Genomic DNA, 27329 nt, shown 5'->3' with positions numbered 1-27329 from the left:
ATGACTTAAAATAGTCTGGAAACCTAATTGATGTATCCAACAGGAGCTATGAATTAATTAATTAATTAATGAGCTGGAAGGGACCTTGGAGATCTTCTAGTCCAGACCCCTGCTCAAGCAGGAGAACCTATACTATTTCAGATAAGTGATTATCTAGACCACCGGTGTCAAATTTGCCATGTCAGGTTGATGTCACTTGACATATCGCAACATTTTCCCCCTTCACAGAGCTGGGCTAGGCATGGCCTGTGTGTGATGCATCCGGCCCACAGGCCACCAGTTTGACACACCTGGTCTAGACTCTTCTTAAAAACATCCAGTGATGGAGTGGCCACAATTTTTGGAGGCAAGCTGTTCCACTGATTAATTGTCCTCATTGTTATGAAGTTTCTCCTTAATTTCAGGTTGCTTCTCTCTTTGATTAGTTTCCAACCATTATTTCTTGTCCTGTCCTCTGGTGCTTTAGATAATAATCTGATCCAGTTCTTTGTGGCAGTCCCTCAAGTACTGGAATGCTGCTATTATGTCACCCCAAATTCTTCTTTCTTTAGACTAGCCAAACCCAAATCCTGCAGCTGTCCTTCATGTTTTAGCCTCCAGGCCTTTGATCATCTTAGTTGCTCTTCTATGAGCTTTTTCCAAAGTCTCAACATCTTTTTTGTAGTATGATGACCAAAATTGGTTCCAGTATTCCAGGTCTTCTTATTAGGGTTTTATAAAGCGGTACTATTGCTGCACATGATCTTGATTCTATGCCTGTTTATACAACCCAGGATTGTATTCTATTCCCACATAAAATTATTCCATACATTTCTTGGGAGTCAATTCATGGAGCATGTTAAGGACTTATTTATAAGAAAATGTGCATAGATTTGCAGAGATAGTCTCTTACATTTGTTTCTTAACTTCGTTTTCTATTTTCTGAACTCTGTATAATCCAGATTTTTCTCCCTTTATTTTCTACTGTTTGACCCTTCAAAATTACAAGACTTGACGGATTATGCAAAACCGTGCAACTAGTAAACTACAAAAGCTTTTCTTTTAAAAAAAATTGCTGTCATTTTTCTTTAACAGATGCGGTTTATTCTTTTCTGAAATCATGATGCCAGGACACACTGCGTGTACGATTCTATGCACGTCTACCAGAAAAACCCATTAAAACGCAGCTAAAATGCATCTCCTTGGTGAAATCCCAGGAACAAGATTCATTGGGAAAACTGGGGACTTCCTTCTAAATAAAAATACACATGGCAACATAGTGCAATCACCCTCTCGTCAGTGGGACTCTTCCCTAACTTTGTACCCCTCCTGATGTGTGTGACTTAAGTTCCTTTCATTGGCATTAATTAATTAAGCTCCTTTCATTAATTAAATTTATATGCATGGCTGCGTTACAGGATGTATTTGCTGCCCATGCAAATTTAAACACAGTGCAAATACCCTCTCGTCAGTGGGACTCGCTCCGCGGTCTTCCCTAAGTTTGTACCCCTCCAGATGTGTGTGACTTAAGTTCCTTTCATTGGCATTAATTAATTAATCCTTTCATTAATTAAATTTATACGCATGGCTGCGTTACAGGATGTATTTGCTGCCCATGCAAATTTAAACACAATGCAAATACCCTCTCGGCAGTGGGACTCGCTCTACGGTCTTCCCTAATTTTGTACCTCTCCAGATGTGTGTGACTTAAGTTCCTTTCATTGGCATTAATTAATTAAGCTCTTCTCACTAATTAAATTGTTTCGGAAAGGTGGGAGTTGAGGTCCAATTTATCCCGAGGCTCCAGAAAGAACCGATGACGCCCATTTGGCACCTTGGCTGAAGGGCAGAAGCCTCCCGCTACTTCGCATGCGTTCCTACCCTGCGCCGTGCACGATTATGCATCGTCTCTGTCCAGCCTCCCAGAGCTTCGAAACAAGAGCAGCCGCCCTCCGCAAGGACTCCTCTTTCAGCGTCTCCAACTGGTTTTTCTGCGTCAATGCACTACCTCCTAGCTTCAGAATGCAATCCACTGTAGCAGCCATGGCGCTCTCAATTTACCGGCTGTCTTTGCTGACGCCACATCCGGCCAATGTCACTGTAGCGATTTCAGGTTAGCCCGTCGGTTGCAGCGCAGGCAATCGAGTGAAATTGAGGAGGATTTGAAAAAAGAACTACTGATCTCAACATCGAACAATTTATTGCTTTTGCGGGGAGGGGGGATGATATGCCGGTGTTTTTGTTTCAACTTTTCTTCCCTAATACTCAGAATGCTGCTCTTTCCACCTTTCAATCAAACTCTCGAGGCAGGCTAAGACGAGTTGATTCCTGTTGAAGTAGAACTGCAGATGTTCAAAGGCACTATTTTATGAGTTTTGTTTTCACAACTGGAACCAGGTTGATGTGCATTTAGATGATTAATCGACAAGGGGGGAAAATGGCCTTAGGCAATGCAATGCATTTGCGAACATTAGTCTCCTTTTACTCCCCCGCCCCCCTCAAATTGATGTACAATGTAAATCAGACGAGGGTCTGATTTTTCACGGGCGTTGATTATGTGCCCACAGAGTGGCTTCATAGATAGAAAGGATGGCTTCATGCTCACTGAAACGGCTTATAGAGGGAAAAACATTCTAGAATAGAATAGAATTCTTTATTGGCCAAGTGTGATTGGACACACAAGGAATTTGTCTTTGGTGCCTATGCTATCAGTGTGTATAGAGAAAAATAAAATGCATTCGTCAAGAATCAAGATACAACACTTAGTGATCGTCATAGGTTACTAATAAGCAATCAAATTATACTAGGAAACAAATAAAACAATATCAATGTAAAAGATATTCATTAGCACTTCCTAAGAACGTCTCCTTTTGCTGTTGGGATGGTGCTGAAAGGTAGCAAGGCAAGGATGCGTGTAAAACCACCCGAAATTCCAAGCACCTCTTTGCAGGCCATGAAAAGCTAGCACTGAAGTTATTCTCCAAATCGTTGGAGCAAACGTATGGGGCTCCCGTGACTCTCGTAACAGATTAAATCGGTAAAACGGCATTGCTTCTTTAACCCCACATCCCGAGGAACAGCTACGCAGCTTTTTCACCTCTCCCATTTCAATATTTTACAGTCAACCCTGGAATCCACAGAGCTCCGTCATATGACTTTTTTTCTTGTTAATAGAAGGCTTGAAAATCATTAATGGTCCCTTAAATCGCGGCAGCGGATTTGGTTGGTTCCTAGCAACGTCTACTATGGTGATGTCAGCAGAAAATCACAGCGAAAGGCGGACCCGACGGTTTCTAGGAGCCTGCGCTGCTAGGTGAGTCTCTTATTCCGTCGCCACTAGCATAAAAACCCCGATGTGGGTTGAGAGAAAACGGGGAGCACTTTCCTTAGCTTGTGGTACTGTGGGTGTAGCGAAGCTTGGAAGAATCCGACCTCCGCCCGTTGATCTGCGTGTTTTTCTGGTGGTTCGGGTCCCTGAAAAATGGTATGCTTTGAAAGGGAATTTAAAGCGCCAGGAGCAGCTGATCAGCAGGTAGGAAGCTAGTAACTCCGGACTGCTGCCGTTCCTTCAGGAGTTGCAGCAAAGGGCACCCTTATTTAATTGGGCATGTTTTTCATCATGACGCGTATATACAATCGTCACCTTTTCATTTATATAAAAAAATCCAAATTCTGCGTAATGAAGAAAAATTAAGTCGGTTGCAGATGTATTACATGAACATTTTATGGGAGATGTTGCCCATCAAAGTTAAACATTCTGAGAAATCTGGCCATTGAGCAAGAGACCGTCCTAGCTCTTTCCCCTCTATACTCCTCCCCTCTCCCCCACTGAGTAGTGGGAAATGTCTCATCATCTTCTTCCTTCCCTTTACATTTGGAGTAGTCTACACCACAAAGAGGAAGAAGAGTGTAAACTTTAGCAAATGCTTAAGAAAAATGCTTTTGTGAAGAATGTATATGGATTTTAAGTCATCCAGGTCATGGTAGTCCCGGAGGTGCTTTTTCAAAAGGCAGCTGGACTTCCTTTGAATATGTTTCCCTTCTCATCCAAGAAACTTCAGAATGGAAGAAGCTTCTTGGATGAGAAGGGAAACGCCTTCAGGAAAAAAGAAAGTCCAGTTGCCTTTTGAAAAAGCACCTTTGGGGTTTTAATGAAGTACTCTGGGAATAAGAGATTCAGGCAGAACACACAAGGAATACAGTCTTTCTTTACAGGACATGCTTTGGGATGGGGAGGGTGTGTGGAAATCATAGGAGTGGGGAGAGATGGGGTATGAGGAGATGTCTGTTAATGGATACTCCTTTCCCATCACATGGTCACCCAGTTTCTCAAGGCATCTCTAAGAAATGATTGGAGTAGGTGTGTATCTCTTCAGTCCCTGCACAGACCCTTCCCTCTTTAGTCTGAGCTTGACTTAAAATATAGATTCAAACTGTAGTTGCAGATGATTTCCAAATCAATAACTGCATCTGAGATTCAGGAAAGTTTTTCCAGCTCAGGTTGTGTGGTTATACATAGTCCTCGATTACAGCCATTTGTTTAGTATCTGTTTCAAAGTTACAATAGCATTGAAAACGTGAATTATTACTGGTTTTCATACGGTTGCAACATCCCTACAGTTACAGTCACAGTCATCATCAAAATTTAGGTGCTTAGCGACTTGCATGGATGATAATTTCACTGTTCCCAAGTTATGTGATCATCATTTGTAACCTTCCCAGCCAGCTTCCAACAGCAAAGACAAAAGGAGGAAACCAGATTTGCTTAATGACTGCATAATTCACTTAACTGTAGTGATTTGCTTTAACAACTGTGGCAAAAAGATGGTAAAATGGAACAAAAATCATTTAACATATGCCTCGCTTAGCAATGAAAATTTTGCACTCAGTTGTAGTTCTAAATTGAGGACTACTTACATGATTAATTTCTAATTAGGTCACTTGAACATGTAGAAATTGGCATACATTTAAACAAAAATTCAATATGTGCCATTCCTCATTTATGCTTTTTCCAGATTGAGTAATTTAAGTGTTGGCTTTCATATTTATCCAACTAAATTGGGTACAAATTTCAAAGCATTCTCTGGACTGTCACAGAATAGAATGATGTCAAAATGGCTTGGATAGATAGCCGTGATGTCAGAATGGCTTGGTTAGACCTCATAGCGCTAGAAAGAATATAGCTGGAGATTTCTGAGTTCTGCCAGACATTTCCCATAGCGGTGAGTTTGATAATTGGAAGATTGCACTGGTAATCAAAAAAGAGTCTACAGATTGCATAAGAAGTGGGGTTCATTATGTACAGCCTTTATTCCAGGTGACGTTATTCAATTGTTACGGCACTGTACGCTGGAAGGAAACATGGCACTAACCATCATCACTCTTGTCTTATGAAGAAGTGCAGACCAGGCACTGCATAGGAAGGGGAAGATTATTTTGAAATCTTTACATTTATGCAAAATCTTATCCAGATGCTGTAGAAGAGTAACATATTAAGTATGTATACGTTAGATATGCTTCAGAAGTTTCATCAAACTCAGTATAATTCCTTTGGGTCTATCTTAAGCTTCTCAGGAATCCAGGAACAACTTGGACATATCTTACATAAGTACAATCTGCCCCAGCAGGCTTTCTTCGCTTTCAAGAGAGTTTCCTGATAAATCTATTGATGTTTGCTATGGATCCCCCAGAGTATAAACTGAGAGCAATTTGAGATGTCACCAAACACTCTGTTTTTAAACATATGCTGGGAAATCATCTAAAACTCAAAGAGCATTGGGGAGGAGCCAAGCAGCCCCAATATCGTGAGTAAATAAAGATACACAATCAGAACCGAGAATGAACCCATCCTTGGTGTGGTCTAAGACTGAAGCATTCAGTTCACATTCTTTGCAGATGACACAGTTTTGTGGTCTCTTTTATGTGACTGAACTGGCTTTTCTTGTGTCCAGGTGTTTGATTGTTTGCTGCCTAAAAGCTGAAACTTTCCAAAATATGTGTAAATGTGAAGAGCACCTAAGATAGATGGGGTAGATATTTATGTATGTGGTACATATGCATATGTAAGATCTTAAATCTTAGTAAGTATCTTACTAAGAATGTTTTTGCTTTTCAATGTTTCAGTAAAATGGAACTTGGAAAAGGTTCATGTTTACACAATTTTTCTTAGTAAAAGATGATCTAATCTATCTTAATTGCTCTATTTTATTGTTTATTTGCATTTTGAGAGATCGCTGCTGGGATCTCAACTTTTATCAAGACTGACCACTGATTAACTTCGACATCTACCATTTTTTGAAAAATAAATGCATATTTCTTTCCTGCTATTGTAATTTTCATTACCCTACTGTTAAAGCGATAAGATAAAGATGTAGCCAATGCAGCTGAAAAGCTTCGTTCTTTGCCGAACATGGGAAATCAGTTAAACTGTGGCCTCCAGGTTACTTAAAAGGATATGAAATTTTAAAGTGTGAAAATATGATTCAAATGAATTCATCTTTCCTGTCTTTATATTTTTTACTGTTATTAGATTATTTGTTATGTAGTCTGAACTGAAACTGAATGTACATCTTTTGTAGAAAATCTAATCTAGTTGCAGAAAAGCACAAGGTGTAACATATGGTAAAATGTTAATATGTAATGAGCTATATTTAAAATTAATGCAAAACTGATTCTACTGAAATTTCCCAAGGAATAGGAAAGGGCTGATTTTCTCTTCTCTTCTACATACACTACAAGTTCTTGTACAACCTCCAAATCTGTTGTGAACTATTGGCTTTTGATAGACAATTTTATTGCTTCAGGTTTTCAGGCCCTAAAAGGAGGAGATATCATCAAAATTACACATATGCTGTGGTAACCAGCTTGTCACATTTTATCAGATGAGTTGTGATACCTAAATGTCTATAATGTTTTTAAAAAATTGGCTGATTTCTGTTATTTTCCCTCCACCCTCCAGGTAATGTTCATTTACACATCTGAGAAATCATGAAATCGGTGTCACTCGCAGCCATTTTTTGGTGTATCCTAATACCATCATTTGAGACCAGCAAGGTGAGGGAGGAAAATAGAGAAAAAAATAGTTTATAATTTAATTAATATTTTGTTTATGGATTAATATCTACACACGAACCCGAATTCATTTACTTACTCTATTTTTTTATATCTGAATATAGTCTGCAATCTTTCACTCTATTTTCTTTGATAAACACAATTATCTCAGCATTCATCTATACTTTCAGATCCATGCTCTTCATTGTATCATATAGTCTATCAGCCAACAACACGATATTATTAAATACAAATGTACATTTATGTTCATTCATCACATATCTAATGACACCACAAACTTTCCTTATCTATTTCACAAATACATTAATCAAGGAGATGTCAAACCAGGAGATCTCTATCCTTATCTTATTCCCTGTTCAGTGTTTAACCATTCACTAAACATTCTATTTATCCTCACACAGGTTTTTAATTCCATTATATACCAAGATTATTGCCCTCAGCGATTAATGTCCAATTTTATATACCGGATGGGGAGCAATGGGCTGAAACTGATTCCTTGAAAGACCAAATGAGACTGGGTTTGGGGTTCTTTGGTCCATGGAGAATTTCCGTCTCTGGTCTTGGAAGGGGTGGCACTGCCACAAGACAGATCTAGTGTGTAATCTGGAGGTTCTTCTGGACTCACAACTCCTGCTCAAGGAGCAGGTAGCAATCATGGCCAGGAGGGCCTTTGTGCAGCTGTGGCTTGTGTATCAGTTATGCTCTTTCTTGGACCAATGATCCCTCCTTGCAGTTAATCACACCCTAGTAACCTCCTGTCTTAACTATTGTAATACCCTGCACAAGGGGCTGGTTTTGAAAAGAATCTGGAAGCTCCAATTGGTTCAAAATGCAGTGGGCCATGTTGTTTTGTGTAGATGTGTACAGGTGTCATCTCTCCAGGGCTACCAATCTGCTTCTGGGTATAATTCAAGATGCTGGTTGTCACCTTCTAAACCCCCACATGGCTTGGAGATAGGTTATCAGAAGGAACGTCTCCTCTCGGTTACATCTCTCTGACCTACCAGAGCTGGGAGTCAGGAAATGTGGGCCCCCTCTCCTATGGAGGTACATCTGGTGGGGCCCAGAAGGGCCTTCCCTCTTTTTAGAACATCCCTGTGGAGATTAGAGTGGCCTCCACATTGACATTCTTTTGCAAGGCCCTGAAGACCTGGTTTTTCCAAAGTGTCTGGGAGTTCATCAAGTGGCTTATTTGATTGATTGTTGTTGCCGGGGGAGAGTATTATTTTTTATTTTTTGTATATTGGATTTTTATTTTTGTAAGCTTGCCCAGAGTCGCTGAGAGTGAGTGGACAGCCAAACAAAATGTTACTGAAGTGTTAGCAGTGTTCCAATATCTCAGGGATTGCCACAAAGTGTTAGCAGTGTTCCAATATCTCAGGGATTGTCACAAAGAAGAGGGAGTCAAACTATTTTCCAAGGTAGAACAAGAAGCAATGGGTGGAAACTAATCAAGGAGAGAAGCAACTTAGAACTGAGGAGAAACTTCCTGACAGTTAGAACAATTAATCAGTGGAATAGGGTTTCCTGCCTAGGCAGGGGGTTGGACTACAAGACCTCCAAGGTCCCTTCCAACTCTGCTATTGTATTGTATTGTATTAAGTAAAACTGTTATAACAACCAAAATATGAAGGATCACAGGTTCTCCAGCACAATATGACATGACTGGAAAGAGTATCGTTAACTACTTTACTTTGTAATGAGGGAAAACTATTGGTCACACATATTCGAGTTATGTCCTATTTTTCTTCTATAGACATTTGAAGACATCCGCTGCAAGTGTGTCTGCCCACCATATCGGAATATAACAGGGCATATTTACAAGAACAATGTATCACAGAAAGATTGGTGAGACAAATTTCAAAAGAGATTTTCAAAGCTCATAGAATGTTTGCATGATGTGATTGTTCTAAAAAGCTGGTTTAAAAACTGGTCTTCAGTATAGGGAGACAGTGAAATGAACTAGTCTCATGCTTTCTGTCTGATCAATTGGATACTTTCATCCTGTACATTTTATCTATTTGCATATCTGTCAAGGGAATTAGCAGTGATATAATAACAGTCTCAAAAATTATCCAGCTAAATGTTACATTAAACTATGTATCCTTGAAAATAGGTGAACTTCCATATGATAAAAGGTTTTTGATGCCTGTTTTTGGCTTCTCGTTTCTCACAACTACAGCAACTGCCTGCATGTGGTGGACCCTATGCCAGTGCCAGGACATGATGTGGAGGCATATTGCCTGTTATGTGAGTGCAAGTATGAAGAACGAAGTACCACAACCATCAAGGTAAAATACCAATCTGTCTCTTGTACCAGCTTTCTCTGTCTTCTGTTGTCACTGTATAGAACTAAGAATTTGGCTGTTGACAACCGTCAAGGAAACTAAAAAGAATCTGAAAATATACTCGCAAAGAAATTAGGATTGTGAGATTGAGGCAAGAGGGTCTACATTGGTAATTCTGGTTAGTGTTTCTCATATACATATACCTTTGTAGTGAAAACTGCATTTGAGAACCATATCTTAGATTTTTCCTTAAGAGATCAAAGAAATAATTTTAGTCATGTTTTGGTTATGTACTGTATATAAATGTTTGGTTTTAGACAGTTTAACTTTGCTGGGAGAGGTATTATTTTCTTCATCCTTTCTTAAATCTGATGTCTTCAACAATGCAGAATTTCCAATCTGCATAACTGCATATGCTTCCAGCAGATTGAAAAGGCATCAGATTGGGGAAAATCCAATCTGGTATCTTTGTCCATATTTTGATCTTTCTAAGCATTGGTAATTTTTTAGCTGATTTCCCCTATTACAATATAGATGTTGATGCTTTGCTTAAAATATGTTCTTTTATCCAGGATCTTTGATGACATTTTGTGTTCATGCAGATTATCATCATCATTTATCTCTCAGTGATTGGAGCTCTTCTACTCTACATGGTCTTTTTAATGGTAGTTGACCCTTTTATCCGCAAACCTGATGCCTATACTCAGCCCCTGCACAATGAAGAAGAATCAGAGGTCAGTTTGACGCTCTTTAAACAGATTTTTTTTCCCATTTGGATTGCCTGAATCTGCTATGCTCTGCATGTTGCTTCCCACAATCCCTCACTTAGTAGATTGTGGGAATTAAAAGCTAATAATTTTGGAAAGCTTGAGATTCTGGAAGGCTTGGCAGTAATCAGGCTTTTAAATCTATGTGTTCAGCAGTGGAGATTTCTACATAAGAATCAGTTTACAGAACAAAGTGATTGATATGTAGAAACCTCCATGTATGCTTATTCACTTATTCACATATTTATTCACATAATGTTTTCTATATGCACAGTGATGGAAGTCTTCCCAGCCACTGAGGGTACCTTGTTCAGTATACAGCCCTTTCCCTCTAGATACTCTTCTCCCACACACATCTTCATCTTTTACAGACAGCATAATGCCTGAAGAGGGTTCAAGATATGGCTCAAAATCTATTTCTATAATCAGCACTCAGAACTAACATTTCCAAGCTGAAACACTGCAGATAAGTTGAGACTGCAGCTTTCTGAAGTCTGGAGGTGACTGGGTTAGAAAAGGCAACTTTAAACAATTATTGACATAAAGGTATTGGATTTCTTTCTAAGATCTCATTTTAGATTGTGGCTTACATCTTTGAAGTTCACACACACTAAATACAAGCACATTTTGTTTTGAAGAAGATATTTTAACTATGTTTCCTGAGACAGCACAATTCACATTAAGCCATAGTACAAAACCAAAGGATTTTATTTTGTATGTAATTCATTCATTTGAATTGGAACGCTGAAGCAGTGTCTATAACAGTGACGTGCGGTGAGGTTTATGCCTGGTGAGGCTGGTGACGTCATCAGGAAGGCAGGGAATGGGACCACGTGTGCTGGAGGCTGAGGCTGCCTCAGTCTCCAGCACACGTGATCCCATTCCCCGTCTTCCTGAGCGCGCTCCGCCGGCTCGCGCTCCCCAACAGCAGCTGCTTTTTAGTGCTTTTCTGTGCGTCTGGCGTTTAGGACATCCAGCTATCTACCTAAATGCCAGATGCACAGAAAAGCACTGAAAAGCACTTCGCCTCCAAGCCACTTCGTCTTGATGACGTCGCCGACGTCACTGCTGGGCACGGACGGACGGAGGTAACCACCGCCGTGGGGTCCGGGCCGCCGAAAGAGCGAGCGAGCAATGGAGGATCAGGCAGCCTGATCCTCGGTCGCTCATCTGCCGGACTGCCTTGGCGCCACTCTGGCTACCTCCATCCATCTGCGCATGGCAGCTGCGGCGACGTCATCAAGCCCCTGCCACTTCTGGACGTCGATTGCAGTCGCAAGGAGCGCGCAAAGTACAGCGAAGGCAGGCAGGTTATTGGCGCTTCTGAGAACGCTCCTGCCTCTGCTGGTTGCCCAGCTGGCACCACCCCGCACGCGCTCCTCCTCCTCCCTCCTCTTCCTCTTATATATATGAAACTCCCTCATGGATATTATTATTTTATATATTATTATTTCATGATGAGAGGTGAGGCTCTGCCTCCCCTGCCTCCAATGACCGCATGTCCCTGGTATAATAAGGCTGTTTGTTTCAGAACAGAGTTTTCTGAACTACAGCTCATTATGATCAAGAAAGAGAGCAACCTGGGAATTATATTTCAGAAATATCTCCTGCTTTTGTTTTAAAGAATACGGCAGCAGTGCAATATAACATGATTGTACTGATTATGGAAATTTATATTTTTGGTAGACAGAATGTTATCCAGACATTTCACTGTAATTCCTTTGCATTTGTTTTCATAGAAGGTAACTAACCATTCTTAATAATCTGAAGCATACTGCAGTAATATCGCTGCCTTGGGATATTTCCTGTTATTAATGATGAGCAGCTAACCTTGCTGTTTTCACAGTGTGCATGAATATAACATACCTGTCCGCTCTGTTTTAAAAAATATTTTGATTTGTCTTTGTAGCCCAAGGTGGAGCATTACTACTGCGCATCTAAAATGCTTTTTCTTTGAGATGTTTCTTCTTCTGTTACTGCAGGATCCCTGTTCCTTGGCAGCCATACGTCCTTCAGCCAGTGCCAGAACCAATACGGTGCTGGAGAGAGTGGAGGGAGCCCAGGAAAGGTGGAAGCGTCAAGTGCAGGAACAGCGGAAGACTGTGTTTGATCGGCACAAGATGCTAAGCTAGACCTTTTGATTTAGTGTGAGCTGCAGCTGCTGGTTAGCTAGGCAAAATTTTGTTTGCCAATACAGACCCCAAATCTGTAGTTGAAATATCTTGCACCTGCTGTTTCTGATTGGGTTTGCTTGTTGTTCTCCTCCTCAATCCACCCAAGAGAATGGGCTGCATTTGAAGCAAGCTGCTGGCTGTACGTTCCATCTATGAGAGCTGCCGCTTGCTTTATTTGTTGCTGTCAGGAAAAAGATAATAACTCTAGGATAACCATTTGACTTCAAAAGTGAGAAACAATTGCAACTTCGGGTTCTCTAATCTGCCAAGCACCTGGTTTGGTGATAAAAAATGTGGCATGCATTTATTCGTTATTGCTTACTAACCTGTGGCTTGGCTTTCAGCTCGAGTTGGATGCATTATTAATGGAATGAGAAAAGCGACATCTTTTTCATTCCATTGACTGTATGCCGCTGTATGATCCTTCACTGTTGCAAAATACCTACAGAGAAGTGGCTTGGATCTATGTGTAACATGCTAGTTTGAAAAGTTGGCACTAAAGCTAGAAATGCAATAAGGGAAATTAACTTAGGAAAAAGGAATTACTGTATTTGGCTCATAAATTCTTACATATTCTTCCTTCAAGAATTTCTTTCAGGATAGTTAACTTTACACCAAAGAAATATGGACAGATTTTTTTAGCACTCTCATAGCTAATGGTAAGCCGTGGCTAACCCATCACAAGAATGACTCTGGGTGAGTTCTGTGCTTCCCAGTCTCCTAAAGGGACCAAACCAAGAAGCTTGTGGGTGTCTCTTTCACATGCAGATTTTTAAACAATCAAGAGACTATACAGATTCTTGTATTTCTTTGCTTTGGAGACAGCTTAATTGCTGCCTAGGTTAGATCTCAATTTTCACAATACATCGAACAGATGAAGCCATTGCTGTTCATACAATTTCATATGCAAACAAAGAATGCTTTGCACATGTTAACTATTGCAAATACTTTGCTTCAAGAGTTATCTGCACAGGAAGGAAACCGGATTATTTAGTGCAAAGGAAATTGCCTTTCTATATGTGGCAGTTTATCCCAGTATGTAGAACTGGATTCTACTATCAAAGGACATTTATAGAAATATAGCCTTAGGTTTTAATATCAGTTCAAAGAGTGACATGCAACATGCAAAATAAAATTTAACTTGACTTAATGGAAAATTTCCTGCATGCATTTGGATTTTTTCCCCCTTGGCCTACCTGGCCATAACTATTTTATTGTAGTTTTACAATACATCGACCAACCACTTGCCCAGGTGTATGGGACATTGTATTAAATTTGTTTTTATGGTACTTGTAGCAGCCAGATTTATGCCACCAATTAAGGGGAAGTAGTATTAACACTATATAATGGTGAAATGTAATGTTGTAATGGTTGCTCAAATGCAAAAGACACTACCAAGAGATCTTGAAGGTTGGACAGTATTTTTTCTGCATGCAAAAATATTTATGTATTAAATGATCTACTTTATCTCTTAAAATATCTCTGGCAGATGGAATCAGTCTTTGTTACTATGCAGCATCTGTTCATTAAAGAAAGTATGTACAATATCACAGATGTCAGGCATGATTCAATAACTTTTTTGCAGAAAGAGATACCAATCACTCAAGGGTTCAGAGAATGCATAAAAAAGAGTCTAAATTCATAAAATAAATGCTAGCCGTACCATATGTGGGGGCTGCTGAAATCCAGTAAATATTGCAAGCCATAAAGTTTTCTGTATCTCTTTGTTGTTTCTATAATCATCTATATTTTATAAATCAATTATGTCTAGTTGGTTACTAAGCAAAGATCTGCAAAAAAATTTGTTATCCATTGGTTACACAGAAGTATTTGGCAAGGGATCTGACTTTATTTACCGAAAACATTTATAAGCCATTTTTCATTCAAATATTCAACATGATGTAGAAAAAGAAATCAGCAACAAAAAAGTAGACTGAATAACAGTGCTCTTATACGTTAGAAATTAAATGTGATAAAACAGCTCTAAAATCATGATACTAACAATATTAATATAATAAGTTCTAATGTGAACAAATAATGTGTTCTACAACACTTTACATCCCATTCTAAAGGAGAGAAATTAATGTCTAATGGTAATTTTGGAAAAAGAACAGAAGCTACTTTTTAAAAACTTTTTTTCTTTTCTCCCTCTCTTCATTTCTTTTAAACTGGCACTTCTAAATATAACCTTGGTGTTGTATGCCTAAAGTGATTTTAAGCTAGCTAAAAAATTACTCATGGGGATGCCAACGAAAGATACATATCCTAGGTCAGTATTAACTATAGGTAGGAGACCTGAAAGGAAGTCTGAAGACAACCTCATTTCCTAGAACCACCTATTAAAAATCAATAGCATCATTTCATGCTGTCCTGAGATAACAAGAAACTTGGAGAACATAGTTTAAAACTTCTCATAGATTTAATGCAATTTAAAAACAAGTGTTAACTTTTCAGTTATAGAATTTGTTTCCAAGAAAACAATATACATGCATCTTCTATCCAAATCTATGTAAGATAGCAACTCATGTTGGGCCTCAAGTATGCACCTTCCCTCCCATACTTCCCTGCTCTTCCCTAAACATTTTGTAGGATTGGATGATCCAAAAATAGGTGTTAATTTGTGTTTTAATTTATAAAGCATTTGAGTAATTTGGTCCCAACAATCCTAGCCTATACAAACCTAGTCCTGTGTGGCCACTTGAAGCTGAGTATGAAGCTTAATCCCCCCACCCCCACCCCCAGCAAGAATGGTATACAAAAATATAACAGTACATTATTCTAAATCAGTATACAAATGCACCAAAACTATATGCGAATTCCTCCAAAATCAAATCAAAATATAAATATTGGTGCCCTTTTCTATTTCTTCCCGTTGTGTCTCTGCATAGTCTTATTAAAGCAAGTCCTTGGTAAAATTGGGATTATTCAGCAAAAGTGCATGGGAATCTGAATGGGTGTCCTTAAAGTTATACTGGATCAACAAGATCCCTTTCACTTGAATCTACCTCAGCCACATAATGAAAGCTTTAGATTTTAGGAATGCATGATGTTTCTTTCCTATTAGATCTTTTTTTTTTCATCAATCATAGTTGACTATTTTTAACAGGTCCAACACAAAAATAATCCACCAGGATGATTTTTCAGGAACAAATGATGAAAAAATGGTTTATGCTGAGCTACTTAGCATAAGAGATTTTTATTTAAATGAGTAGAGGGGCTTTTAGAACCATCTCTCCTAGGCATTCTCTTAATGATGGCCGCAAAACAAGGTACCTAAATTTGGCCGGTCACATGATAACTTACCTTTTATGACCATCACAACTTACGACCATAATGGGCAGGCTCATATAGTCATAAATTGAGGACTGCCTTTATTTTGTAAGCATTTTTACTGACAGCTCCAGGAAGGACTGCATTTTAAAGAGCAATTGTGTCACTGGCATGTTATTCCTCCTCTGAGCTAAGATGGTGATGATTCCTGAAACTAGATCCCCAGACGTATGAAGAATTTAATGGCAAATAAAGAAGGACCCTTCAGTTTTTGATAATGGTTTGACAAACTCTTTTAATGGACAAATTATCATCTTGGCTTCCCTGAATGTGACCACTGGAAGACCGTAGAGCAGGGGTATCCAAACTTGGGAACTTTAAGACTTGTGGACTTAAACTCCCAGAATTCCCCAGCCACCCCTGCCGTAGAGCCTTGAATGGTGCCTACTCCATTTCCTGGGCTTTGGCAGTTCAGGAGGATGAGGAGACCTTATTCTACAGACCCAAGACCATGGCATCTGATTTCCTTTCATCTCTGCCTCTTTCTTAAGCGCTTCCACTTTCTCCAGTTTAGCTTCTCCTTCTCCTGCCACACTATTACTTGGAACAATGTTTTTTTTTTAATCCTGCCTTTATAATTTTAATAAGTAACTGGAGGCAGTTGAACAAATCCAATACTCCTTCCTCCCGCTGTTTTCCGCACAACAGTCTTGTGAGGTGCATTGGACTGGAAAAAAAGTGATTGACCTAACATCACCCAGCTGGCTTCCACACCTGAGCTGGACTCTGGCGATTAGGATCAGAACCAATGGATTGAAATTATATTGGTGAGAGTCAAATTCAATATTGGAAGGTATTTATTAGATTTTTTTTAAAATACTATCTTTATTACTTTTATAAGTAACTCAGAGCAGCGAACATAATAACACCCCTTGGGAAGGAGTATTAAAACTACCCCAAATTCCAAGGAAATCTTCACAAGGAATAAGAAGCTAGTACTGAAATTACTGCATTCAACGATTGTTTCAGTATTCTTGCAGCTTTCCAAATACGTTACAAGGCATCGCGCATTAAGCCAGGACCCGGCAAAACTGGATATCACGGCAGGAGCAGAAGATCAGAATAACAGGGCTGGAAGGGACCTTGGAGGTCTTCTAGTCCAACCCACTGCTAGAGCAGGACAAAAGGCTACGCGGGCTTTTCGCCTCTCCTGCTTTAAATGTTCTGTCGCCCAACCCGGAATCCAAATCGCGGCAGTGGCTTTGATTGGTTTCTAGCAAAGTCTACTATAGTGATGTCAGCAGAAAAAATCACAGCGAAAGGCGGACCAGACCATTTCTAGGAGCCGACGCTGTTAGGTAAGTCTCTTGTTCGGTCGCCAATAGCATAAAAACCCCGATGTGGGTTGGGAGAAAACGGGGAGCAGTTTCCATAGCAACCTGTTGTACTGTGGGTGTAGCGAAGCTTGGAAGGATCCGATCTCCGCCCGTTGATCTACGTGTTTCTCTGGTGGTTCGTATCCCGAAAAATGGTATACTTTGAAAAGGGAATTTAAAGCGCCAGGAGAAGCTGATCAGCTAATAACTATGAACTGCTGCCGTTCCTTCAGGAGTTGCAGCAAAAGGCACCCTTATTTAATTAGGGGTGGGGTTTTTTTAATCATAACGTGTATACCATCTTTTCATTTACATTTTAAAAAACCATCCAAGTTCTGCATAATGAAGAAAAAATAAGTCCGTTGCAAAAGAGGAGGGGCCATCAAAGTTGGGAAATCCGGGAAAGCTGGCCATTGCGCAAGAGAGCTTCCTGTCTCTTATTTTATACTTTTAAAATACTTCAATATTTTTTACTTTTTAAATACTTTTTAAATATTTTCCCCCCTGAGCAGGGGGAAATGCCTCCTCTTCATCTTCCTTCCCTTTAAATTTGGAGTACTTTACAGCATAAAGAGGAAAAAGTGTAAACTTTAGCAATAGTACTTGGATTTATATACCGCTTTACAGCCCTCTCTAAGCGATTTACAGAGTCAGCATCTTTCCCCCAACAATTTGGGTCCTCATTTTACCCATCTCGTAACCATAGAAGACTGAGTCAACTTTGAGCCTGGTCAGATTTGAACTGCTAAGTTGCAGGCCCTAGGCAGGCAGCAGAATTAGTCTGCAGTACTGTACTCTAACCACTGTGCCACCACTACAGATGCTTAAGAAAAATGTATCAGGCACAACACACAAGGAATACATGGTCTTTCTTTACAGTACATGCTTTAGGATGGAGGTAAAAATCATAATAATGGCAAGAGAAGGGAGATCTGTTCATGGGTATTGCAATCCCATCACATGGTCACCCAGTTTGTCTCTAACATCTCTTGGAAATGATGAGTAGGTGTGTATCTCTTCAGTCCAAGCTTGACCTCAAAAATAGATTCAAGTTTTGGCTGAAGATAATATCATTTCCAAATCAATAACTCCGTGTAAGATTCAGGAAAGCTTTTGCAGCTTATGTTGTGTGGTTATTACATGATTAATTTCCTTGCAGGTGACGGAAGAGTTTTGTGGTCTTTTTTATGTGACTTGACTGGCTTTTCTATGTCCAGCTGTTTGATGGTTTGCAGCCTAAAAGGTGAAACTTTCCAAAATATATGTAAAAGTGAAGAGCATCTAAGATAGATATGGTAGATAGCATATGTAAGATCCAGTATCTTGCTAAGAATACTTTTGTTTTCAATGTTTCCATAAAATGGAACTTGGAGGAGGCTCATTTTTGCACAAACATTTCTTAGTAAATGATGATTTAATCTAACTTATTAATACTCTTTTTATTTTATTTGCATTCAGATAGACAGCTGCAGGAATCTTGAGCTTGCTTTTTAATTAAGAGTGACCACTAATTAACTTTGGTTCTACAAATAAAAGCAGCTACTTTGAAGAACAAATACATATTTTGTTTCTTATAATTGTAATTTGCATTGTTGCATAGTTCATACTGCTATTAAAGTCATAAGATTAAGATGCATTTTAATCAGTGTAGTTGAAACATTTTGTAAACATGGGGAAATAAGTTACAATGTGGCCTCCATTTTAATTAAAAGAATATGAAATTTGAAATAATAAAATTGTGATCTTTCCTGTATATTGATTTTTTTCTTAATGTTATTAAATTATTCCCTGTACCTGAAAGCCACTGTACATCTTTTGCAGGCAAACCAAAAAAATGTAATCTAGTTGCAGAATAGCACAAGGTGTAATATCTGGTAAAATGATAATATGTAATGAGCTATATTTGAAATCTAACTCTAGATTGTTTCTAGTTAAACAGTTTCCTTTGCCAAAGGAATTGCAAAAGACTGGTTTTTCTTCTCTTCCGCACATACTGCAAGTTCTTGGCTTTTGATACATGTTTTTACTGAGGAAACCAGCTTGTCACATTTGAGCAATTGAGTTGTGATATCTACGGTAAATGTCTATAATGTTATAAAGAATTGGCTTATTTCTCTTGTTTTCCTTCCACCCTCCAGGTAATACTCATTTATACATCTGAGAAATCATGAAATCGATGTCACTTGCAGCCATTTTTTTGTGTATTCTAATACCATCATTTGAGACCAAGGTGAGGGAAGAAAATAGGGAGAAAAACTGATTATGTTAATGTTTATTATTTGCTTTTGGATAAATGTAATGGTCATGTCTACCTATGTCATCATAGCATTATATGAAGCCAGGCCAACATAGTTCAGTTCAAGCATTTCACTAAATCATGGTTTATTTTTAATACAATTTGTTGGTAGCTGTAGCATTTAGATTTCTGCTACTATGTGCACTTCAGTTGTAATAGATATGTAGAAATGCCCATTATGCTGTTCCTTTTTTGGGCAACAGTGTTATATAGAGTAGGGGGAAAAGTAAGAAACGGCAAGCCAAAGAAATTAAAGGCATAAGGTTAAAAAGGGGGAAAGAAGTCATAGCTAAAATTAGTTTACACTTCTTCATATATTTCTATTTGTGCAAGCCGTCCTTTGTTCCACCTTATCTATTCACCACTCCACACACTCCTTTTTAATTCCATAAACTGTTCACCTCTTTCTTTTTGAGAACGTCATCAAACCCATCCCACATTATTTCCTTATCTCCCCTTTCTCTCAAGCTTTTCAATAATTCCTCACATATTTGTTTTGTAATTTGATCATCATTTACTCTCTCTACATGATTGATATCCCCTCAGCATGCTTAAATTGATTTGAAGTCCGTAATTCTCTTTTGTATTCAGTTCATATTCGTTCAGCAGCTGTTCATTTTTTCTCCCATCTCTTCTTGTTTTGTCACATACACTTATTGTTTCACTCCCACTGCATCGACAGTAATTTGCTGTTGTTTCTCCTAACATATCCAATTCTTACATAACAAAGTGTGAACAAGCATTCTGTTCTATTCAGCATGTTTCGCTTTTTTCAAAACAACATTCATTTCTTACAATGGACCTCAAAGCATCACTATATTTGATCAGCATTAATGTTTATCAGTTTATTTTTAGTAAATGTTTTACAGAGGAACTCAAATTCATTAGTTGCTCTTACTATTTTCCAACTGTGTTCCCACGAAAATAAGACCCAACCAGAAAATAAGCCCTAGCATGATTTTTCAGGATGCTCGTAATATAAGCCCTACCCCCAAAATAAGGCCAAGTTAAGATCGTCAGCCCCCAAGGGTGGTGGCCAGCACAGGAAGTGGCAAGCACCCTGGGTCTGACTGTGTCTGGGTGTTGCCATAGTCCGTTAGTCCCTTGGTCAGTGTGTGCAGCACAGGTGAGTTCAAGCACTGTGACCGCCAGCCCGGCCCTCCAAGCAACAGGCAGAGGGAGAGGTGCAGGGGGAGACATACGATCCAGCCCACTGGACATGCTGCACAGCCACCTGCCCCATCTCATCTGCAGGCAAACAAAGACAGACAGTGGGACAGAGTGGGTGAGCACAGGCTCTGCTGTCTGAATTGCAGGTGAATCTGAGTGTTGCTACTACCAGCCCGGCCCTTCTAGCAACAGGCAGAGGCAGACGCATGGGAGAGAGGCACAAGATCCATCCCATCATCTGTCTTTGCTTGCCTGCAGCTGCAACGGGGTAGGTGGCCACACAGCACGTCCGGCAAGCCGGATTGTATGTCTTCCTCCATGTGCCTCTGGCTCAACCTCCTGCTTGGAAGCCGAGTGTTCACAGCGCTCGGACTCACTTGCAATGTGCAAGTTGCACAGCCCCAGAGTGCAAGGGGCTAATGGGCTGCAGCTGCTACCAGACACTGTCAGACCCCGCACGCTCTCCGACTCCAGTGCACACACTGGGATGGGGCACCCACCTGGGGTAGGCTGGGCCAGGTCATCTCCAGTACCATGTTTTCCTGAAAATAAGCCCTAATGCATCTTTTGGAGTATAAAAAGATATATAAGACCAGGTCTTGGTTTTGGGAAAACACAGTTTCTTCATATTACTTGCAATCTTTCACTGGATTTTTCTTGAATAACACTATTATCTCAGCCTTTCGTATATATAATTTGAGATCCAAGCTCTTTAGCCATCCACATCAATATAAAAGTGCACGTATATTTATGGTCCCACTCATCACACTTCTAATGTTACCATAAACTTTTCTTATCCATTCTTCCATAGCTACCCGTATTTTTCAGAGTATAAGACGTACCAGAGTATAAGAAGCACCAAGGTTTTGAAGAGGCATTTAAAAAAAAATAGGTAGGTAGATAGATAGAGGGATAGAGAGGGAGAGAAAGAGAGAGAAATACAGTAGGTAGGTAGGGAGAGAGAGAGAGAGTAGTTAGGTAAGTAGGTAGATAAAGGGAGAGAGAGAGAGAAATAGAGAGAGAGAAATACAGTAAGTAGGTAGGGAGAGAGAGTGTGTGTAGATTGGTTGGTAGGTAGAGGGATATATAGAGAGAGAAATAGAAAGAGATAGAAATAGATAGGTAGTGAGAGAGAGAAATTAGGTAGGTTGGTAGGCAGAGGGATAGAGAAAGAGAGAAATACAGTAGATAGGTAGGGGGAGAGAGAGTAATTAGATAGGTAGATAAAGGGATAGAGAGAGAAATAGAGAGAGATAGAGAAATACAGTAGGTAGGTAGGTAGGTAGGTAGGTAGGTAGGTAGAGAGACGAAGAGAAATAGAGACAGAGAAATACAGTATAGATAGGTGTTTCTGTTGGCACAGCACTTGATCAATGTAATTCTCTTCAATCAGTTAAGCTTTCCAAAAGAAAAAAAAGTTTTTGCACTCTGCAAACCTCCCCAAAACAGCCCGTTTTTCGCAAAAACGGGTCTGGTTTTTTTAAAAGCATGAATAGCCTTGGGGGGGGGCTTGCAGAGTGCTCCTGGGGGGTTGGGGGGGGGCAAAAATGAACAAAAAACAGCCCATTTTTGTGAAAACGGGGCTGTTTTTTATCAAAAGAATTGCATGCATAGCCTTATGGAGGCTTATAGAGTGTTGCTGGGGGGTGGGGGGGGATGGCCCATTCTTTGCTCATTTCTGCCCTCCCCAGCCCCCAGGAGCTCTCTGAAAGCCTCCATAAGGGTATGCACAGCCATTTTGGTGAAGGGGGCAGGGCTTCAGGAGGCAAAAAATGCTGTATTCGGTGTATAAGACGCACCCAGATTTTCTGCCTCTTTTTTGAGGAAAATAGGTGTGTCTTATACTCCAAAAATATGGTATATTAAACAATTAAGGAGATTTGATGCACATGTCCTTTTCTTATTCTATCTTAAGTGTTTAATCATTCACAAAAAGCATTCTATTTAGTCTCCCATAGGTTTTAATTCCATTATATACCAGTCATCATCCTCGGCAACTAATATTCAATTTTATATGTTATTAAAGTAAAACTTGCAGCTGCAATAGCCAAGATGTAGATCAAATAGACCTTAAGGGTTACAGGTTCTCCAGCAGGGTATGAAGTGATTGGGGAGAATGTTGTTAATTACTTTACTTTGAAACGGGGCAAAACAATTGGCCACACACTGCTTATCTTATTTTTCTTCTATAGCTCAATGGCTGCTACTGTGTCTGCCCACCATATCAGAATTTAAGTGCAATGACTTTCTGGAAAAAAGAATTTCAGGATGACTGGTGAGACAAATTTCAAATGTCATAGAATGTCTGCAAGTTGTGATTGTTTTAAAAAGCTGATTTTAAAACTGCTCTTCAGTATAGGAAGTCAGTTCAGTGAAATGAACTAAAGACTCACACTTTCTGTCTGTTTACATTGGATACTTTCACCACATGCATTTTATCTATTTATGTATGGTCATCATTGATCAAGGGAATAATAGTCCCAAAATTAGAGGTTTTCCAAGAGCTATTAGATTCACATTTGAGATCTTATTTTATTTTTCATTTATTGGATTTATAGGCTACTCCAATCGTGAAAGACTGTGAAGAGAAATATTCTAGATTTCTAGAAATATTCTAGAATTACTTCTCTAATTACTTCCTGTTGTCTCCCTAACGACATTTTCAAAGCTTTGATGGAAGCCATAATGTTTTAGGTAGGAACCAACAGCTGAATGCTGTCTTTGATAGCTATGTTAGCTGCTAGAAGATGAAATTCCGCAGTGCTTTAAAGTTATTATGTAAGAATTATTAAATCATATTGAAAAAAATAGGTTCAGAAACATTTTCATATGAAAAGTGACTGAATCAAATATTCTTGCTCTATAGATATTGGCCTAAAATTAAACAGTCCAAATAAGCCAAGAATTTTGAAAATGGATAGAGTCTCTCCTTTTATTCACTACACAGAGCAATTAAATGTAGATTTTTTTTTCAATTAACTATGTTTTCTGTTTCATTTAAACTTAGAAACTAGTTATAATTTGGAGCAAATTAGGCTCTTAAGATCCTAACTTGAGATCATGGGTTGACCGTAATTTGATATGAACCAGTTAATCAAAAATTTCCAGATTTAATCAAATATGTTTAATTGAAGTAATGAGTGGAGAAAATAAAGATGAATGCTTGGATAAAGGGTTCATATGTATCTTGGCTTTTTAAACCAATATATGATCATCCATAAATAGTCAATATGTCCTGCCAAATGTTACATTAAACTCAATACCGTCTGGAACAGGTGGACCTCCAAGGGATGGATTTTTTTATGCTTGTTGTTGCTTCTGCTTTCTCACAATTGCAGTAATTGCCTATATACAATGGAGCCGATGCCAGTGCCAAGGCATGAAGTTGAGGCGTATTGCTTGCTATGTGATTGCAAGTTTGTGGAAAGAAATAAGACTGCCACTAAGGTAATATATCAGACTATCTCTTACACCAGCTTTCTCTGTCTTCTTTCCTCAATGTATAGAACTAGGAATTTTGACTGATTCCAGCTGTCAAGGAAACTAAAACGACTCTGAAAGTATAGTCACAAGGAAATAAGCACTATGACATTGAGGCAAGAGTATCTACTGTGGTATTTCTCATGTAGATCTTGTAGTTAAAACCAAATATATCGTTGCATGAGAGTTAACTTCTCTAGAGAAGCAAGTACATGCACTGGGGGACTCATCTTATGTTCTTGTTTTGGATTGTTTAACTCTACTAGGAAAGCTGTCATTTTCTTCATCATGATCTTCTCTTTCTAGCAGTGCTGATTTCCATTTTTGCAATATAGATGTTGACGCCTTGCTTAAAACATATTCTTTTATTCAGTATGTTTGATGATATTTCGCTTCTCTGTTCATGCAGATCATCCTCGCCGTTTTCCTCTCAGTGTTTGGCGCTATTTTACTTTTAAAAGTCTTTTCAATGGTAGTTAAGCACTTCATCCATAAACCTGATGCCTATACCAAGCCCCTGCACAATGAAGAAGTGTCAGAAGTGAGTTTGATGCTTTTTAAACAGGTTTTCTTTTCATTCAGACAGTCTGAATCTAGTGTCTTCCATATGTTTGTTCCTATACTGCCTCATTCAATTGATTGTGGGAATGAAAAGTTAGTGAATTTGAAAAACCTTCGAACCTTGTAGAAGGTTCATCTTGCCAGAAATCAGGTTGTTAAATGTATGTGTTCAGTAAAGTAATTTGTATTTAGAAATCTGCATGTATGTTTATTCACATAAAGTTTTCTGGGAAGAATCCTTCCCCCCTCAGAGGGACATCTTGTTCAGTGTGCAACTCTTTCCCTCTAGATACTCTTCAACCCAGTGCATGCACAAATTCATCCTTTCCGGACTGCATAATGTCTCAGGAGGGTTTAAGATATGCCTTAAAATCTGTGTCTATAATCAGCACTTCTAACTAACATTTTCAAGCTGAAACACTGCAGATAAGTTGGGAGTGCAGCTTTCTGAAGTTTGGAGGTGACTGGGTTAGAGAAGGCAGCTTTAAACAATTAATGAATGTAGGATTTCATTCTAGATTGTGCATTGTATTTTTGAAGTTCACAAACATTAAATATGAGCATCTTTTGCTTGTTTTCATAGGCAGTAGCCATCTTAAGAATGCTTCTCTATTACCACTGCTTGAATATGTTTTCTCTTGTTAATGATCAATAACTTAATTTACTCTTGGTATTCATAGTGTGCATATGCTTATATTTGTTCATTCTGATTTAAGAGTAATTGATGTGTCTCTGTAGTCCAAGGTGGAGCATTATGCATGTGAAATATTCTTTTTTGGTGATGCTTCTTCTTCTATTACTGCAGGATCCCCACACTTGATCTCCTCCCCAATCCATCTAAGAGAATATGCTGCATATGAAGCAAGCTACTAGTTGTACATTCCATTGATGAGCACTGCCATTTGCTTTATTTGTTGCTGTCAGGAAAATAATAACTGTAGGATAACTATTTTACTTCAAAAGTGAGAAACAATTGCAACTTAATTTGGTTTCTACAGGCTTCCAAGCATTGTTCTGGTTTGGTGATAAAAATGTGGTATGCATGTATTCGTTATTGCTTACAAACCTGTGGCTTGGCTTTTAGCTCGAGCCAGATGTATTATTAATTGAATATAAACAGCAGCATCCTTTTCATTCCCTTGACTGCCAATATATGATCTTTCATACTTGCAAAATATTACAGAGAAGTGGCTTGGATTCTGTCTTTAAATGCTGACTGGTTTGAAAAGTTAGCACCAAAGACAAAAATGTAATGAGGGAAATTAATTTAGCAAAAAGGAATTACTGCATTTGGCTCCTAAATGCAGAGTCTCCCTTCAAGGATTTTTTTTTTTTTCAGGATAGTTAACTGTACACCAAAGAAATACGGATAATTTTTTTTAGCACTCTCATAGTTAAATTAGTTAACCCATCACAAAAATGAGACTGGATGAGCTTTGAGTTTCCCAATCTCCTTAAGGGACCATAACCAAGAGGCTTGTCGGTGTCTCCTCCACATGCAGATTTTTAAACCGTCAAGTGGTTATACAGAATACAGATTCTTGTATTTTTTGCTGAATTCACTGGATTATTTAGTGCAAAGGAAATTGCCCTTCTACATTTGGCAGTTTATCCCAGTATGCAAAACTGAATTCCAATATCGAAGGACATTTAGAGAAATATAGCCTTATATTTTATTATTGTCTCAAGAAGTGCCCATGTAACATGTATTTTTTAAAAATAAAATGTAAGTTGGTTTAATAGAAAATTTCCTGTATGATGTTGGATTTTTTCCCTTGGCCAACATGATTACAATTGCTTATTTTATTCTAATTTTACAATACATCTTGCCCAAATGTATGGACCCTGTAGCAATCAGGTCTAGGTCAACAATTAAGGGAAAGTAGCATTAACAGTATGTAACTGTGAAATGTAATGTTGTAATGGTCTCTCAGGACCTACTACCAAAAGATCTGGAAAGATGGACAGTATTTTTTCTGCATGCTTAAATATTTCAGTATTAAGCAAACTACTTTATGTCTTGAAGTAACTCTGGCAGAGTGTATCAATCTTTGTTGCTGTGCAGCACTTTTCATTAAACACAGAACATTAGTATAACATAGGTATCAGGATTTTGTTCAGAAGGAGATATCATGCAAAGGTTTGGAAAATATGTAGAAATGGGGAGGGGAATACTAAACTATATGTTAGTCATACCATATCTATGCTATAAAAATCCAAATGATCACTTATGGGTATCTATATGGTCCAGCCATGTCTAAAATACAATATACATATTGTATCATCAGCTGGTTACTAAGTATGCATCAAATCAGAGGTGGGTTGCACCGGTTCGGCCCGGATTGGGAGAACTGGTGGTAGTGGCGAAAGGTTCTGCCCACCCGCCCAGACGCTTATGCGCAACCGCGAGTGGGCCCGAACCAGTAGTAAAAAAATTGGCAACCCACCGCTGCATCAAATGTTATACATTGTTTACGTGGAAGTATCTGGTGACACATTTGATTTTATGTACTGAAAATATTTACAAGCTATTTAAATTCAAATATTCAGTGATGTACGAAAAAGAAGTAATAGAAAAAAGCTTTCTAAGATGTCAACAATAAAATATGATAAAATCACTAAACTGAGTCGTTGTTAATATTATTAATACAGTACTGGCAATAACTCCAAATATTTCTAGTACATTTTGTAAACTATTGGGTTTTGATAGGAAGCCATTAAAATGTATGATTGGGGCATTAGCTTAATACTGTCCTTCTAGAGCTGAAACTCAGGCAGTAATAACAATGGCCATGCTAGCTTGAGTTGAACAAAAGTGCCATCTGGAGGAAAGCAGATGGATAACTTTTTTACAACAGTGATTGGTCTTGACTTGTCAGCATTTCAGGCAAGAATTT

At 38.8% G+C, this 27329-nt stretch overlaps 3 protein-coding genes across 8 annotated transcripts in view; 2 read left to right on the top strand and 1 right to left on the bottom strand.

The window, feature by feature from the left end:
- LOC309388658 (uncharacterized protein) overlaps positions 1-2148 on the bottom strand; it is a 31557-nt gene extending 29409 nt beyond the window's left edge. Inside the window, exon 1 of one of the 2 annotated variants that reach the window (XM_081946163.1) lies at positions 1861-2148. In XM_081946163.1, coding sequence (XP_081802289.1) covers positions 1861-2024 — 164 coding nt within the window. In that variant the 5' untranslated portion in view covers positions 2025-2148. The remainder of the gene's footprint in view (positions 1-1860) is intronic. The other variant, XM_081946162.1, reaches the window with a different exon arrangement.
- Positions 2149-3144: 996 nt separating this feature from the next.
- On the top strand, positions 3145-13826 carry TMEM9 (transmembrane protein 9). Of its 3 annotated transcripts, none has more exons than XM_081946164.1 (6): positions 3145-3292; positions 6938-7032; positions 8807-8898; positions 9233-9341; positions 9941-10072; positions 12088-13826. In XM_081946164.1, the coding sequence occupies exons 2-6, from the start codon at positions 6967-6969 to the stop codon at positions 12235-12237; spliced, it is 549 nt and encodes a 182-aa protein (XP_081802290.1). In that variant the 5' UTR covers positions 3145-3292; positions 6938-6966; the 3' UTR covers positions 12238-13826. The 3 variants fall into 3 exon arrangements, with proteins under 3 accessions (XP_081802290.1, XP_081802291.1, XP_081802292.1); XM_081946165.1 differs by lacking the exon at positions 3145-3292 and adding an exon at positions 3305-3511; XM_081946166.1 differs by lacking the exon at positions 3145-3292 and adding an exon at positions 5566-5783.
- Positions 13827-16835: 3009 nt separating this feature from the next.
- On the top strand, positions 16836-27055 carry LOC309388660 (proton-transporting V-type ATPase complex assembly regulator TMEM9-like). Of its 3 annotated transcripts, none has more exons than XM_081946167.1 (7): positions 16836-16907; positions 18085-18168; positions 19064-19155; positions 22584-22666; positions 23730-23838; positions 24281-24412; positions 25238-27055. In XM_081946167.1, the coding sequence occupies exons 3-7, from the start codon at positions 19093-19095 to the stop codon at positions 25250-25252; spliced, it is 402 nt and encodes a 133-aa protein (XP_081802293.1). In that variant the 5' UTR covers positions 16836-16907; positions 18085-18168; positions 19064-19092; the 3' UTR covers positions 25253-27055. The 3 variants fall into 3 exon arrangements, with proteins under 3 accessions (XP_081802293.1, XP_081802295.1, XP_081802294.1); XM_081946168.1 differs by lacking the exon at positions 16836-16907 and adding an exon at positions 17011-17061; XM_081946169.1 differs by lacking the exon at positions 19064-19155 and having other exon boundaries at positions 16843-16907.
- The last annotated feature ends 274 nt before the right edge of the window (positions 27056-27329 follow it).

This window comes from Natrix helvetica (assembly GCF_964273705.1).
Source record: "Natrix helvetica genome assembly, chromosome: 3".
Lineage (NCBI taxonomy): Eukaryota > Metazoa > Chordata > Lepidosauria > Squamata > Natricidae > Natrix > Natrix helvetica.
This window is presented reverse-complemented; position numbering and strand designations above follow the sequence as displayed.

Coding starts and splice junctions, on each gene's coding strand:
- TMEM9 (XM_081946164.1), top strand. CDS start 6,967: ATGAAATCGGTGTCACTCGCAGCCATTTTTTGGTGTATCCTAATACCA. Junction 7,033..8,806: donor CATCATTTGAGACCAGCAAG/GTGAGGGAGGAA, acceptor TTTCTTCTATAG/ACATTTGAAGACATCCGCTG. Junction 9,342..9,940: donor GAAGTACCACAACCATCAAG/GTAAAATACCAA, acceptor GTGTTCATGCAG/ATTATCATCATCATTTATCT.
- LOC309388660 (XM_081946167.1), top strand. CDS start 19,093: ATGAAATCGATGTCACTTGCAGCCATTTTTTTGTGTATTCTAATACCA. Junction 19,156..22,583: donor TACCATCATTTGAGACCAAG/GTGAGGGAAGAA, acceptor TTTCTTCTATAG/CTCAATGGCTGCTACTGTGT. Junction 22,667..23,729: donor AAAGAATTTCAGGATGACTG/GTGAGACAAATT, acceptor TCACAATTGCAG/TAATTGCCTATATACAATGG.